This window comes from Myxine glutinosa, chromosome 6, assembly GCF_964187855.1.
Source record: "Myxine glutinosa chromosome 6, kmMyxGlut1.1, whole genome shotgun sequence".
NCBI lineage: Eukaryota > Metazoa > Chordata > Myxini > Myxiniformes > Myxinidae > Myxine > Myxine glutinosa.
Window position 1 is genome coordinate 15,616,406 of NC_136266.1, and position 14,938 is coordinate 15,631,343.

Consider the following 14,938-nt stretch of genomic DNA (forward strand, 5'->3'; position numbering starts at 1 on the left):
GGAGTTGTTTCCAAATGGCTTCGGCTAGCGCTGGCTTGTCGGCCTCAAGCAGGATATCAGTGGTCTTAAACAGTGCTGGTGGGAAACTGCTTAGTTCGTACTTGAAGACATCTTGAGGTCATCACAGCGTGATCCTGCCGTACTCAGACGTTGGAACAACAGTTGTGGATCTATCAGAACGGATTGTCTGCCAGTTTTCAATGATGAACGTGTGTCAAGAGTCACAACCTGATCTTTCTTCTTGAACGTGTGATCAAGAACCTTTTTGTCAAGCATTCCATCTAAGATCTTCCTGCCGACTGACGCTGCTTGGTCAGCATTGACCGAATCTCCAGCTGTGATGCCAGTGTCAATGCTTTGCAGAGTTGGATCGTTTCCAAAGGGATCCTTTGATGACAGGTAGCGAATAAGTTTGTGCGTGTCATCTGTGTCCCGTCCTTGTCGAGCTGCGCTTTGTTTATCTGGTTGGTATGATTTTTGGTTGGTACGAGGGCAAATAGAAAATTGGTATGATTTTTCAGAACACAAAGACAGGACGCATCAGTTCGGGCAGTTGAGGCGAGGCGAGGCAGGGATTATCTGGTTGAGGCTTCTGATTGGTTCTCAGCTGGATTGCACTATAGGCTATTCCGAATCTTTTGATACCACACTTTTTGAGATTGGTTATATAAAAGCGACCGTATCCAAGGTCCAAAGTCGTTGCTATGGAGATCATTGTTCGTGTAATTAAATTTTATTCACCTAATTAGGCTTTGTTCACCTAATTAGACTAGAGTAAAATCTAATTTGATATAAGAATATGATAGACCATTATATTAGCTTTCAAAATTCATTGATATGTATATTTTCGAAAAAATTCAATTTTATTGGGATAAAGCTACCTTAAATGTCAATTATCTCAATATATACACAAAGAATTAAGTTAAGCACCCCCCCGTTTTTTTACAACCTCGCACATTACAAGTTTGTTGTCGTCAAAACAGTGTAATATACCCATGATATTGCTATATATTTCTGGAGAAGTGATATTATGGTCACATAAAAACATAACAATCATGCCGTTTTCAATATTTTATTCTGAATAATTTAAGGTGAAATTTTTTGGGAATTTTAGGCATATTTTCACCTCAATTTAAGTATGGAGCTATAGGTCCATCACGGACAGTGTGGATGACGTTTATGTTTTCTAACGTACAGTCATTGTTCTGAGAAGACCTCTAGCGATCTTTGCGTCAATAACGTGTGTAGGACCCACGTGATCGGATGGAGCAAGGTGCTGTGACAACCATCCCCTGGCCTGCGTACAGTCCTGACCTGAACCCCCTCGAGCACGTTTGGGACATGTTGGGACGACAAATTGCGAAGATGGTCCCTCCAATAGCCAATCTGGATGAATTGGAACGTGCATTACATCGGGAATGGAACAACCTGCCACAGCAACGCATACGACGGCTTACAGGGTCTATGAGACGTAGGGTTGAGTCAGTGATCCGATCACGTGGGTCCTACACACGTTATTGACGCAAAGATCGCTAGAGGTCTTCTCAGAACAATGACTGTACGTTAGAAAACATAAACGTCATCCACACTGTCCGTGATGGACCTATAGCTCCATACTTAAATTGAGGTGAAAATATGCCTAAAATTCCCAAAAAATTTCACCTTAAATTATTCAGAATAAAATATTGAAAACGGCATGATTGTTATGTTTTTATGTGACCATAATATCACTTCTCCAGAAAATATAGCAATAACATGGGTATATTACACTGTTTTGACGACAACAAACTTGTAATGTGCGAGGTTGTAAAAAAACGGGGGGGTGCTTAACTTAATTCTTTGTGTATATATACCTTTACATGTCAAATGTATTGTAAAACCAGGGCATAAGGCATGTCTTACACTCTTAAACACTTACATTTCTGACATCTTTTGAGAATGTGAACGAAATAACAAATTAAGTGCATTATTTTGTGCCATTTTTATTAGCTTATTTTCGTGCATAACTGTCAAAAAGTGGTTGCTCGAAATGAATGTGTTCCAATGCCTCGTTATTCCTTGACTTTTACTATGTTATTACATGGGTCAAAAGAAGCAAAAATGCCAAGTTTCATTACTATTGCAATTTGTGGTGGGTATATTCGTAAAATGACCGGCCTATCTCCCAATAGTGAAGAATCACTTAAAAAAATTATACTCGCCGGATCCGGATCTTCACCAAAATCTAATAATTTCGTCCGAATCCATCCACAACTTTTTGAGATATCTTGTTCACAGACACACAAACAGACAGACAGACAGATAGGGGTGAAAACACCTCCATCCACCTTTGGTGGCAGAGGTAATAAAAAGACATTAAAAAAAGATGTAAAAACAGGCATTTAAACTTTAAAAATGTTACGTTTATAGAATTCACAATAATGCATACAAAGAAAAACAAAGTTATTGTCCAAGCGACCTAGCGCCTTCCACCCACTACCACAACGGCAACTATCAGGGATGCCTCTTTGGAGTGGTTGTGCCACCCAATGCAAGTCGGGGGCCAAATCTTCCCTGCTGCCCAGATTTGTCAGGGCAGTATGGTCACTGTCAAAATCCCAGTGGGCCGGCTCTACTCGTCGCCGTGTCTCCCTGCCCGTCTCTCCTTCCTTTCTTCCTTTCTCTCTCTCTTTTTTTTTTTTCCTCTTTTGTCTCTCTCTCTTTTGTCTCTCTCTCTTTTGTCTCTCTCTCTTTTGTCTCTCTCTCTTTTGTCTCTCTCTCTTTTGTCTCTCTCTCTTTTGTCTCTCTCTCTCTCTCTCTCTCTCTCTCTCTCTCTCTCTCTCTCTCTCTCTCTCTCTCTCTCTCTCTCTCTCTCTCTCTCTCTCTCTCTCTCTCATCTCTCCATCTCCATCTCACCCTTGTTGCTCAGGTGTCAGTGGGATACAAAACATAAAAACGTTCAGCCTGGCGGAGGTATGCGCTCAACAGAGTGTCGTTCTCGTTTTGATTTGCATGACTGTTCAAGTTTGCTTAAGTTTATTTATCTGATCTTCGGTCATTTGTCTTCGTTCATTTGTCTCCAAAATGGAGAAGATTGTCATTGGGGACCGCAAGGCCAACCAACCCCCGCTCTAGCAGGGAAAATGGCCTTAAAATGCATGTTGTTGTTGTTGTTGTTGTTGTTGGTCATTTGTCTTTTCCCTATGATTTTCACTTTCCTCCCAATCCCACACAGTCCTCTTGATTCTTAACCCCTACTCTCTCTTGTTCCGACGAAGGATTAACACTGGAAACGTCAAATTCTTGCTTTCTCCAACAGGTAGCATACCTCAATGAACGACCTGTTGATTTCGCCCGTTGTTCTATTTATCTGTCAACACAGATCAAAACTTCGCCAGCAACACTAGTTCTACAATGATGTCGTTCGTCTCAAAACAATGGAGGAGTCGTTCCGACTACAGAGCCAACAAATCTGATACAACAGCAGCCAAATGATTGGTGGGCAAATAACAGTTTTTGTCAAAGATTTGTACAGTATTTGTTAAACGCTCAAAGGACAAACAACCAACTAAAATCCAACAATCATGCGGTCTGGACATGCGACTTGGTGGAACTGACGTCAGCGCACATTCGCTGAAACCATCAGATGAACTCAGTCAATGTACCTCGTACCTGCACAGGTTCCTGTAGCACCGTCATGACGTCTAGACGCTCCTGGGAGGTTGAGAATAGGAAGTGTAGTTGCGTCAGTTGCAAATTAGTGTCACGAACTCTGTAAGACATGAATGGGGTATGAGTTAGGGTATCTTGGTATTAAACATAGGGATGCTAGGGACAGAGATTGCTTGTGCCCCCCAATGCAAGTCGGGGGCCAAATCTTCCCTGCTGCCCAGATTCGTCAAGGCAGAATGGTCACTGTCAAAGTGCCGATCGGTCCCAGTGGACCGGCTCAACTAATCTCACTCTCACACTCTCTGTCTCTGTCCCTCTCTCCCTCCATCCATCCATCTCTCTCCATCTACACCTCCATCTACACCTCCATCTACACCTCCATCTACACCTCCATCTCCATCTACACCTCCATCTCAATCTCCATCTACACCTACACCTCCCCCTCCCTCCATACATCCATCTCTCCCTCCCTCCCTCAGTCTCAATTTGCCAAAGGGAGGGGTTGGAGTAATGACAACCAGGGCTGAAAGTTGCAACTTGGGAGTGATTGGAGTGGGGGTGGAAGTAGAGGGGGCGAAGGGAGGGGTTGGAGTAACGACAACCGGGGTTGAAAGTTCAAACTTGGGACGGTGATGGGGATGGAGGAAGAGGGGACTGTGTTGGGATTGGAGTAAAGACAACTGGGGCTGAAAGTTGCAACTTGGGACAGTGATTGGAGTGGGGATGGAAGTAGAGGGGGTGGAAGTAGAGGGGGCGAAGGGAGGGGTTGGAGTAACGACAACCGGGGCTGAAAGTTCAAACTTGGGACAGTGATGGGGATGGGGATGGAGGAAGAGGGGGCTGTATGGGGGTATTTAGTTAGGGGTTGTGTTGGGGAGGGGGTTATCGGAGCGTCTAAACTCGGACTTGGTTGGGAGGCATGATTGACGAGAGGGCTTTATATCATATGATATATCCGGATCGAAACCGGTGAAGCAACGGCAGAGGCGGAATTGCAAGTTAAATAAGCAAAACATGCAAAACAACCGGCGAAGCGATGCAGCCGAATGCTGTCCGTAAAGATTAAGGTTGCGATAACGTTCATATCACAAGCCAGGTTTGCTCCTCGATGACGTCTCATTCGTACTGACCGGAGTTCACAACGACATTCCGAGCATCGGCCTTCAAAGGACCCCATAAAGGGTACGTCCCAAGATATGCCGGGAAGGATAATACAGAGATATATCCTCAATTTTCCTGTTTTACTCTTTCATTCAGACAAATATAGATTCTGATGAAGTCGTGCATTTTTTTTAATTTGGAAATCGACGAAAACGGTACACCAGTTACTGACACAGGTGAGGATAGAACACTAATTTGTTCTTCCTCTTATAAAAATTATTAAAGAATTATAATTGGCGTTAACAATCCTGGGGAAAAACACACGTTAGTGAGGAAATACACAATATATTATCAGATTATGGATGACATGACTGCACGAACTTCCTCGTCATGGCCGACACACCCGGCAATAGAATATAGAAACAACGTTTAACTTCTTGTTAATTGAAAACTATGCTCGCCAAGGCGATGAATACATAAATATGTAAACGATTATTAAAAGGAAAACCTTAGCTCATGCTTATCTGTTATTTTGTTCTTCGTAACAATTGTATAATAATAATAATAAACAGAAAAGCAAAAGTTTCATTGGTGTCATGTTACTATAGGTTAATTCCCGCCATTGCCATTCTTGGGGTGTGTTCCATAATAGCAATCAGCTTGGATGGTCCCTGACCATTCTTGGGGTGTGCTCCATAATATTAATCAGCTTGGATGGCGCTCGCCAAGTGGTTTAAGCACTCCAGCAAGCTGCAAGCATTTCATTGGCACGTTTGATATGCAAGTATGCAACGGTTGGCTTGGCAAGCGACAGCAAATTGATTGGTAAATGGTAATGGACCACACTCCCGCTTTGATTCCATTTGTTATTGTACTCGTGTGAGTCGTGTCACAATGCAATAATTATATATATAAATATATATGAGAGCCAGATTCCAGATGAAGACCAAATGGCCGAATAGGAATACGACTGCACCATATCCACCAAATACAATAGAATACCCCATGGAGGTTATATTGCAAATGTACCACACGAAGGGCTCTTACTTTCCGGAATACCAGATATTTATCATGTCCGCAACATAAATGCAAACCGGTGAGCCAACTTCAGTACGTGAAGAAGCGCGCCCTTCACGCCACTCTGAATACGTAACGTATTCCCTCCTTTGGTTTATATGCAGTGTTTAGCAGCCATGGCAATGTAGCTTGAATCAGAAGTTTACATAAAATATTTTCTTTTTCTGATCGTGCAAAATGTATTGTCAATTTTCCACATAGTTATTGACGTACATTGTGAATTTAGATTTTAAGCGCAAATGCATCTTGAGAAAAATCTAGAAATTAAATTTCGTTGTTTGGGCCGTTTGGCAGTTGGCACGTTGTCGTTGTTGAATTAATTGGTGCTGTGGTAGACTGATAGTCTAAGATTTAGGCCTTGCACTTGGTGCCGTGTGTGTTCAAGAGGTCGCAATGGCTGTGACAGAAATGTTCATGACCATATACAGAAACCTGGCCGAGGAGCAAGACGTTAGAGAGGTCTGACTTGACTGCGCTTCAGTTCTCTTGAGTCTTAACCCTGTGTTTGCGTAAAATATAATTTACCTCAAGTGCAGCTGCACATATTGACTATGGTGCATACTGTCCTAAAGTCGCCTCTGTCTTGTATTATGCTATTTATTGTATTGGATATCTTTCACTGGTGATTTTAAATATATTTTTAAAAGCTTTTTATCTTGTCGCGTGGTCAACGGAGTGATTCAAATATTCAATTCAGTGCGTCCCGCGCGACGCTCTCGCCACGTGATCCGACTGAACCGCGAGCACATTACAGGTCAATGACCATTACAGGTCATTTATACAGATTACAGGTCATGTTAATACAGATTACAGGTCATGTTTATACAGATTACAGGTCATGTTTATACAGATTAGAGATCATGTTTATACAGATTACAGGTCATGTTTATACAGATTACAGGTCATGTTTATACAGATTACAGGTCATGTTTATACAGATTACAGGTCATGTTTATACAGATTACAGGTCATGTTTATACAGATTACAGGTCATGTTTATACAGATTACAGGTCATGTTTATACAGATTACAGGTCATGTTAATACAGATTACAGGTCATGTTTATACAGATTACAGGTCATGTTTATACAGATTACAGGTCATGTTTATACAGATTACAGGTCATGTTTATACAGATTACAGGTCATGTTTATACAGAATACAGGTCATGTTTATACAGATTACAGGTCATGTTTATACAGATTACAGGTCATGTTAATACAGATTACAGGTCATGTTTATGCAGATTACAGGTCATGTTTATACAGATTAGAGATCATGTTTATACAGATTACAGGTCATGTTTATACAGATTACAGGTCATGTTTATACAGATTACAGGTCATGTTTATACAGATTACAGGTCATGTTTATACAGATTACAGGTCATGTTTATACAGATTAGAGGTCATGTTTATACAGATTACAGGTCATGTTTATACAGATTACAGGTCATGTTTATACAGATTAGAGATCATGTTTATATAGATAAGAGATCATGTTTATACAGATTAGAGATCATGTTTATACAGATTAGAGATCATGTTTATACAGATTAGAGATCATGTTTATACAGATTACAGGTCATGTTAATACAGATTACAGTTCATGTTTATACAGATTACAGGTCATGTTTATACAGATTACAGGTCATGTTTATACAGATTACAGGTCATGTTTATACAGATTACAGGTCATGTTTATACAGATTACAGGTCATGTTTATACAGATTACAGGTCATGTTTATACAGATTACAGGTCATGTTTATACAGATTACAGGTCATGTTTATACAGATTACAGGTCATGTTAATACAGATTACAGGTCATGTTTATACAGATTAGAGGTCATGTTTATACAGATTACAGGTCATGTTAATACAGATTACAGGTCATGTTAATACAGATTACAGGTCATGTTTATACAGATTAGAGATCATGTTTATACAGATTACAGGTCATGTTAATACAGATTACAGGTCATGTTTATACAGATTACAGGTCATGTTTATACAGATTACAGGTCATGTTTATACAGATTACAGGTCATGTTTATACAGATTAGAGATCTTGTTTATACAGATTACAGGTCATGTTTATACAGATTACAGGTCATTTTAATACAGATTACAGGTCATGTTTATAAAGATTACAGGTCATGTTTATACAGATTACAGGTCATGTTTATACAGATTACAGGTCATGTTTATACAGATTACAGGTCATGTTTATACAGATTAGAGATCTTGTTTATACAGATTACAGGTCATGTTTATACAGATTACAGGTCATTTTAATACAGATTACAGGTCATGTTTATAAAGATTACAGGTCATGTTTATACAGATTACAGGTCATGTTTATACAGATTACAGGTCATGTTTATACAGATTACAGGTCATGTTTATACAGATTACAGATCATGTTTATACAGATTAGAGATCATGTTTATACAGATTACAGGTCATGTTAATACAGATTACAGGTCATGTTAATACAGATTACAGGTCATGTTAATACAGATTACAGGTCATGTTTATACAGATTACAGGTCATGTTTATACAGATAACAGATCATGTTTATACAGATTAGAGATCATGTCTATACAGATTACAGGTCATGTTTATACAGATTAGAGATCATGTTTATACAGATTACAGGTCATGTTTATATAGCTTACAGATCATGTTTATACAGATTAGAGATCATGTTTATACAGATTAGAGATCATGTTTATACAGATTAGAGATCATGTTTATACAGATTAGAGATCATGTTTATATAGATTAGAGATCATGTCTATACAGATTACAGGTCATGTTTATACAGATTACAGGTCATGTTTATACAGATTAGAGGTCATGTTTATACAGATTAGAGATCATGTTTATACAGATTAGAGATCATGTTTATACAGATTACAGGTCATGTTTATACAGATTACAGGTCATGTTTATACAGATTAGAGGTCATGTTTATACAGATTAGAGATCATGTTTATACAGATTAGAGATCATGTTTATACAGATTACAGGTCATGTTTATACAGATTACAGGTCATGTTTATACAGATTACAGGTCATGTTTATACAGATTAGAGATCATGTTTATACAGATTAGAGATCATGTCTATATAGATTAGAGATCATGTCTATACAGATTACAGGTCATGTTTATACAGATTAGAGATCATGTTTATACAGATTAGAGATCATGTTTATACAGATTAGAGATCATGTTTATACAGATTAGAGATCATGTTTATACAGATTAGAGATCATGTTTATACAGATTAGAGATCATGTTTATACAGATTAGAGATCATGTTTATACAGCTTAGAGATCATGTTTATACAGATTAGAGATCATGTTTATACAGATTAGATATCATGTTTATACAGATTAGAGATCATGTTTATACAGATTAGAGATCATGTTTATACAGATTAGAGATCATGTTTATACAGATTAGAGATCATGTTTATACAGATTAGAGATCATGTTTATACAGATTGGAGATCATGTTTATACAGATTGGAGATCATGTTTATACAGATTGGAGATCATGTTTATACAGATTGGAGATCATGTTTATACAGATTAGAGATCATGTTTATACAGATTAGAGATCATGTTTATACAGATTAGAGATCATGTTTATACAGATTAGAGATCATGTTTATACAGATTAGAGATCATGTTTATACAGATTAGAGATCATGTTTATACAGATTAGAGATCATGTTTATACAGATTAGAGATCATGTTTATACAGATTATAGATCATGTTTATACAGATTAGAGATCATGTTTATACAGATTAGAGATCATGTTTATACAGATTAGAGATCATGTTTATACAGATTAGAGATCATGTTTATACAGATTAGAGATCATGTTTTTACAGATTAGAAGTCATGTTTTTACAGATTAGAAGTCATGTTTATACAGATTCGAGATCATGTTTATACAGATTAGAGATCATGTTTATACAGATTAGAGATCATGTTTATACAGATTAGAGATCATGTTTATACAGATTAGAGATCATGTTTATACAGATTAGAAGTCATGTTTATACAGATTAGAAGTCATGTTTATACAGATTAGAAGTCATGTTTATACAGATTAGAAGTCATGTTTATACAGATTAGAAGTCATGTTTATACAGATTAGAAGTCATGTTTATACAGATTAGAAGTCATGTTTATACAGATTAGAAGTCATGTTTATACAGATTAGAAGTCATGTTTATACAGATTAGAAGTCATGTTTATACAGATTAGAAGTCATGTTTATACAGATTAGAAGTCATGTTTATACAGATTAGAAGTCATGTTTATACAGATTAGAAGTCATGTTTATACAGATTAGAAGTCATGTTTATACAGATTAGAAGTCATGTTTATACAGATTAGAGATCATGTTTATACAGATTAGAAGTCATGTTTATACAGATTAGAAGTCATGTTTATACAGATTAGAAGTCATGTTTATACAGATTAGAAGTCATGTTTATACAGATTAGAAGTCATGTTTATACAGATTAGAAGTCATGTTTATACAGATTAGAAGTCATGTTTATACAGATTAGAAGTCATGTTTATACAGATTAGAGATCATGTTTATACAGATTAGAAGTCATGTTTATACAGATTAGAAGTCATGTTTATACAGATTAGAAGTCATGTTTATACAGATTAGAAGTCATGTTTATACAGATTAGAAGTCATGTTTATACAGATTAGAAGTCATGTTTATACAGATTAGAAGTCATGTTTATACAGATTAGAGATCATGTTTATACAGATTAGAAGTCATGTTTATACAGATTAGAAGTCATGTTTATACAGATTAGAAGTCGTGTTTATACAGATTAGAAGTCATGTTTATACAGATTAGAAGTCATGTTTATACAGATTAGAAGTCATGTTTATACAGATTAGAAGTCATGTTTATACAGATTAGAAGTCATGTTTATACAGATTAGAAGTCATGTTTTTACAGATTAGAAGTCATGTTTATACAGATTAGAAGTCATGTTTATACAGATTAGAAGTCATGTTTATACAGATTAGAAGTCATGTTTATACAGATTAGAAGTCATGTTTATACAGATTACAGGTCATGTTAATACAGATTACAGGTCATGTTAATGCAGATTACAGGTCATGTTTATACCGATTACAGGTCATGTTTATACAGATTACAGGTCATGTTAATACAGATTACAGGTCATGTTAATACAGATTACAGGTCATGTTAATACAGATTACAGGTCATGTTTATACAGATTACAGGTCATGTTTATACAGATTACAGGTCATGTTTATACAGATTACAGGTCATGTTTATACAGATTACAGGTCATGTTTATACAGATTACAGGTCATGTTAATACAGATTAGAAGTCATGTTAATACAGATTAGAAGTCATGTTTATACAGATTAGAAGTCATGTTTATACAGATTAGAAGTCATGTTTATACAGATTAGAAGTCATGTTTATACAGATTAGAAGTCATGTTTATACAGATTAGAAGTCATGTTTATACAGATTAGAAGTCATGTTTATACAGATTAGAAGTCATGTTTTTACAGATTAGAAGTCATGTTTTTACAGATTAGAAGTCATGTTTTTACAGATTAGATTATTTTTGGCTGAGGGAATGGCTGTGCTGCTTCTGCCACACCCCCTGTAGGTTAGGGCAGGAATTTTTGTAACATTTTAAACCATTAATGAGCGCAGATTTTTGATGCGGTCAATACACCTTCGTTAGGTATCAGATATGAACATGTGGCCCAGTTTCATGAAAATCATCTTTGGTTCAAGTGATAATGACTGAAGTGTTTGCAGACTCACTCACTGACTTACGTCGGCTTTGCTCGATCGCATAAACTCACTGGCCTAAAGTCCAGGTGAGCTTCAATGGATCAACTTCTTTGTTGAACAGAAAGCTTCTTGTCCGTGTTTGATGTGCTCAGAGACCGTCGTGTGGTTCAAGGAGTACAATCGCAAGAGACGTTATTACGACTCGACGCATGCTACCTACAACAAACAACCTTCGGGAGCAAGCATGGAAAGAAGAGATACAGAAATTTAAAAGGAAGTTACTTGGGCAGCAGATGCTGTTCAAGAAAATGAAGAAAGATGCTGACAAGATTGTCCGATTGAGTTACGTTCTGTGTCACAAACTGGTTGGATTTTCAAAACCATACCCCGATAGTCAGTTTATGAAGGATTGTATCATTGGCATTATGATAATATTCTGCCGGAGGAGTCAATGATGACTTCAGTGTCATCAAGGAACTACTAACGCTTCAATCACTGAAAGGGACGATGACTGGAGATCTTTTCTCAGAGGTGAAATTTGCATTCGAGCACAAGTGGGAGAAATTGAGTGGCATGTCATCTGATGGGGTGTACGCGATGATAGGCTCTAACACCGGCCTAGTTGTGCAGATTAAAGCAGAAAACACTGATCGTGGCTTGGATCCTGTAGAACTGACCGTCTTCCACCGTTTTAAACGCCAGGAAAACCACTACGCCAAGCATGTTAACGGCCCAGTCGTTACCTGCGTCCTCAACCAGCCTGAGCATCATCTCTGCACCATTTCATGTTGATGTTGAAGGCCCTCCAGCTTGGCTGCAGATGGAGCTGATCAAACTACAAGAGGATCTTGATCTGAGGTTGAAGCTCCAAGATGCACTTTTGGAAGAAATTTTTCATGTTTCTCTCCATATATTATCTGCTTGTGTGCTGAGGTTGAGTAAAATATCATTGGTGCCTCTTGAATTGTGAGTGTCCATTGTACATACCCCACCTGTTCATGTTCCGAGGTAACGTTATTTGGCACGTTATTTTGATGTGTGGGGGTCCTTGGGAATGCGGCTACAGCCACATACCAAAATGTTAGTGTGGCCCGTGACTCAGATAAGGATGCCCATGCCTACATTCGCAGATATGGCCATTTCACAACCCGATTCACCAGTCATCTAATAGTACAGACCACCCTATCTCATCAGTTGTGTGATATTACAGTCTTTCTCTCATTACTGATGCCACCAACGTTGGAGGTTATGAATTCACCCCCTGTCTGTGAGCAGGATATCTCAAAAAGTTATAGACGGATTCAGAAGAAACTTTGTGGACAGGCTGGGTGTGTGACAAGGTTAAATTGATTCAAGTTTAGTGAAGATCCAGATCCGATAATTTTTTTAATGTATCAATTGATTCTTCACCATTGATAGGACCAAAAATGACACATAGCATCGTATTTCAAAAACTTTTGGACATATGACAAAACTTGGTGGATGGGTTAGGTAGGTGACAGGAACAAGCCAATTAGATTTTGGTTCAGGTCCAAATTCAGATCTGACCTATCGGTGGGAAACAAAATGTAAACTGTTCAGCCTGGCGGAGGTATGCTCTCCATTGGGTGCCGTTCCAGATCCTCTTGTGATGCAGCCAACTGCCGCCCGTCTTACCCCATTTTCCTCTTTCTTTTCCACCCTCTCTCCCTCTTAGGAGATCCGTAAGGCAGTCCAACTTCTGGAGCAGACAGCACGTGAGATACTCACGCTGATGCAAAGTGTGCACCAGTGTTCGGGCCTCCAGGACAGTAAGAAATATATTTAAGGAAATGTGTTGTGTATATTAAACGCATAGTGTTATTATGAGCCGCTTGCTTACAAGATGATTTTAATGTTATTCACACTGAGTGTTATATCGTCACTAACGTAGTTTTGTTGATTAAAAGTGCATTTATTTTTTATTTTTTATTTTTTGTATACAAGATCGAGGCTCGTGAAAGAGCTAACAAGAGCTAATGAAAGAGCTAATTTCATCGATGAAATACTGATCGATGTCTTCATTGATGTGCACTATAAACATGGAGGCCTGTTTACGTGCTGGCATGGAGTGTGACGTGCAACAGTGAGGTCTGTTACGCACGGAGGGGGCAGGGCGAGTAGTAATGAGCACAATACTTTGTAATCTTGCTTGTTTTGTCCAAATCTGTCCACAACATTTTGAGATATCTTGTGCTATCTCTATATATATATATATATATATATATATATATATATATATATATATATATATATATATATATATATATATAGTTTTTGGCTCTATCTCTTATTGGTGAAGAATCATTTGCAAAATTAAAAACAATTCGTATCCAGATCTTCACCAAAATCGAATCAATTCTTCCTTGTCATACACCCAACCTGTCCATGAAGATTTGTTCAAATCTGTCCACAACCTTTTGAGATATCCTGTTCACAGACAGACAAACAAACAGACGGACAGGGGGTGAAAACATAACCACTGCCCACCTTTGGTGATGGAGGAAATGAGAGTAGTTTTAACATCCTGTAGCTGGACTTGCCCCACCCTTTGTTGTGCATATCCATGGTACAGACGACCATCATGGAGGGTATATATATATACAGACTTGGCATTTAATATGGAATATTTTTTTTCTTCTTGACTTGGGTTTACTTTCTTAACTCAGTATATCAATCTGGTGAGTTTCTTTTACACTTTGGTGATTTATTTGTTAAAAGAACCATGTCACTGATTGTCTGTCGCAGCAAGAAGTCAACAACAGGATTATATCACAGGTGGCGTGGCAAAATGTACGGACAGGTGCATTTGATGATTGGCTTCACAGTCGGGTATACAAGGGTTGTTGCGTTCTGTATTAGTGGAAAGCAACTGCTGCACGTCTCCAAAAGGTATTGCCGCTTCCTCTGGAGATGGTCCGTCAACTCGACAATGCTGTTTGTCATGGAGTGGTGGCTTTACGAAATTACGGCATGAAACAGCGTGCTATTTGCTCAGCAGTATGGCATCACTCAAGGTCAGGTGTCAAAGATCCTGAAACGAAATGCTCAGAGGGGTGTCCCTACTCCAATACCGAGGCCAGGACGTCCCCGCAGAACCACAAGGAGGGATGATCGCCAGCTGCACCAGTTAGTCCGCAATGGCCGTACCAAGTCAGCTAATCGGCTTAGGACTGAGTGGCAGCAACTGACAAATGTGCCTGTATCCAGAAGGATAGTCAACCAACGACTGGTTCAAGCAGGCTATCGTGCTGGGC

General features: G+C 38.3%; 2 protein-coding genes across 6 annotated transcripts in view; one reads left to right on the forward strand and one right to left on the reverse strand.

Annotated features, from left to right (window-relative positions):
- CDC27 (cell division cycle 27) overlaps positions 1-4,851 on the reverse strand; it is a 61,142-nt gene extending 56,291 nt beyond the window's left edge. For 2 of the 5 annotated variants that reach the window (XR_013623771.1, XM_068119684.2), the window contains exons 1-2: positions 4,782-4,851; positions 3,652-3,751 (exon numbers count right to left, since the gene is read on the reverse strand). Coding sequence is in view for 4 of the 5 variants with exons in the window: in XM_068119684.2 (XP_067975785.1) it covers positions 3,652-3,751; positions 4,782-4,828 (147 nt within the window). In the remaining variant the exon portion in view is untranslated. Of the gene's footprint in view, positions 1-3,651; positions 3,752-4,677 lie in introns of all 5 variants that reach the window. The other 3 variants (XM_068119685.2, XM_078779627.1, XM_068119683.2) reach the window with 2 other exon arrangements.
- Positions 4,852-5,972: 1,121 nt separating this feature from the next.
- TSN (translin) overlaps positions 5,973-14,938 on the forward strand; it is a 50,146-nt gene continuing 41,180 nt past the window's right edge. The window contains exons 1-2 of the mRNA XM_068119682.2: positions 5,973-6,288; positions 13,360-13,453. Of these exons, the coding sequence (XP_067975783.1) occupies positions 6,223-6,288; positions 13,360-13,453 (160 nt within the window). The 5' untranslated portion in view covers positions 5,973-6,222. The remainder of the gene's footprint in view (positions 6,289-13,359; positions 13,454-14,938) is intronic.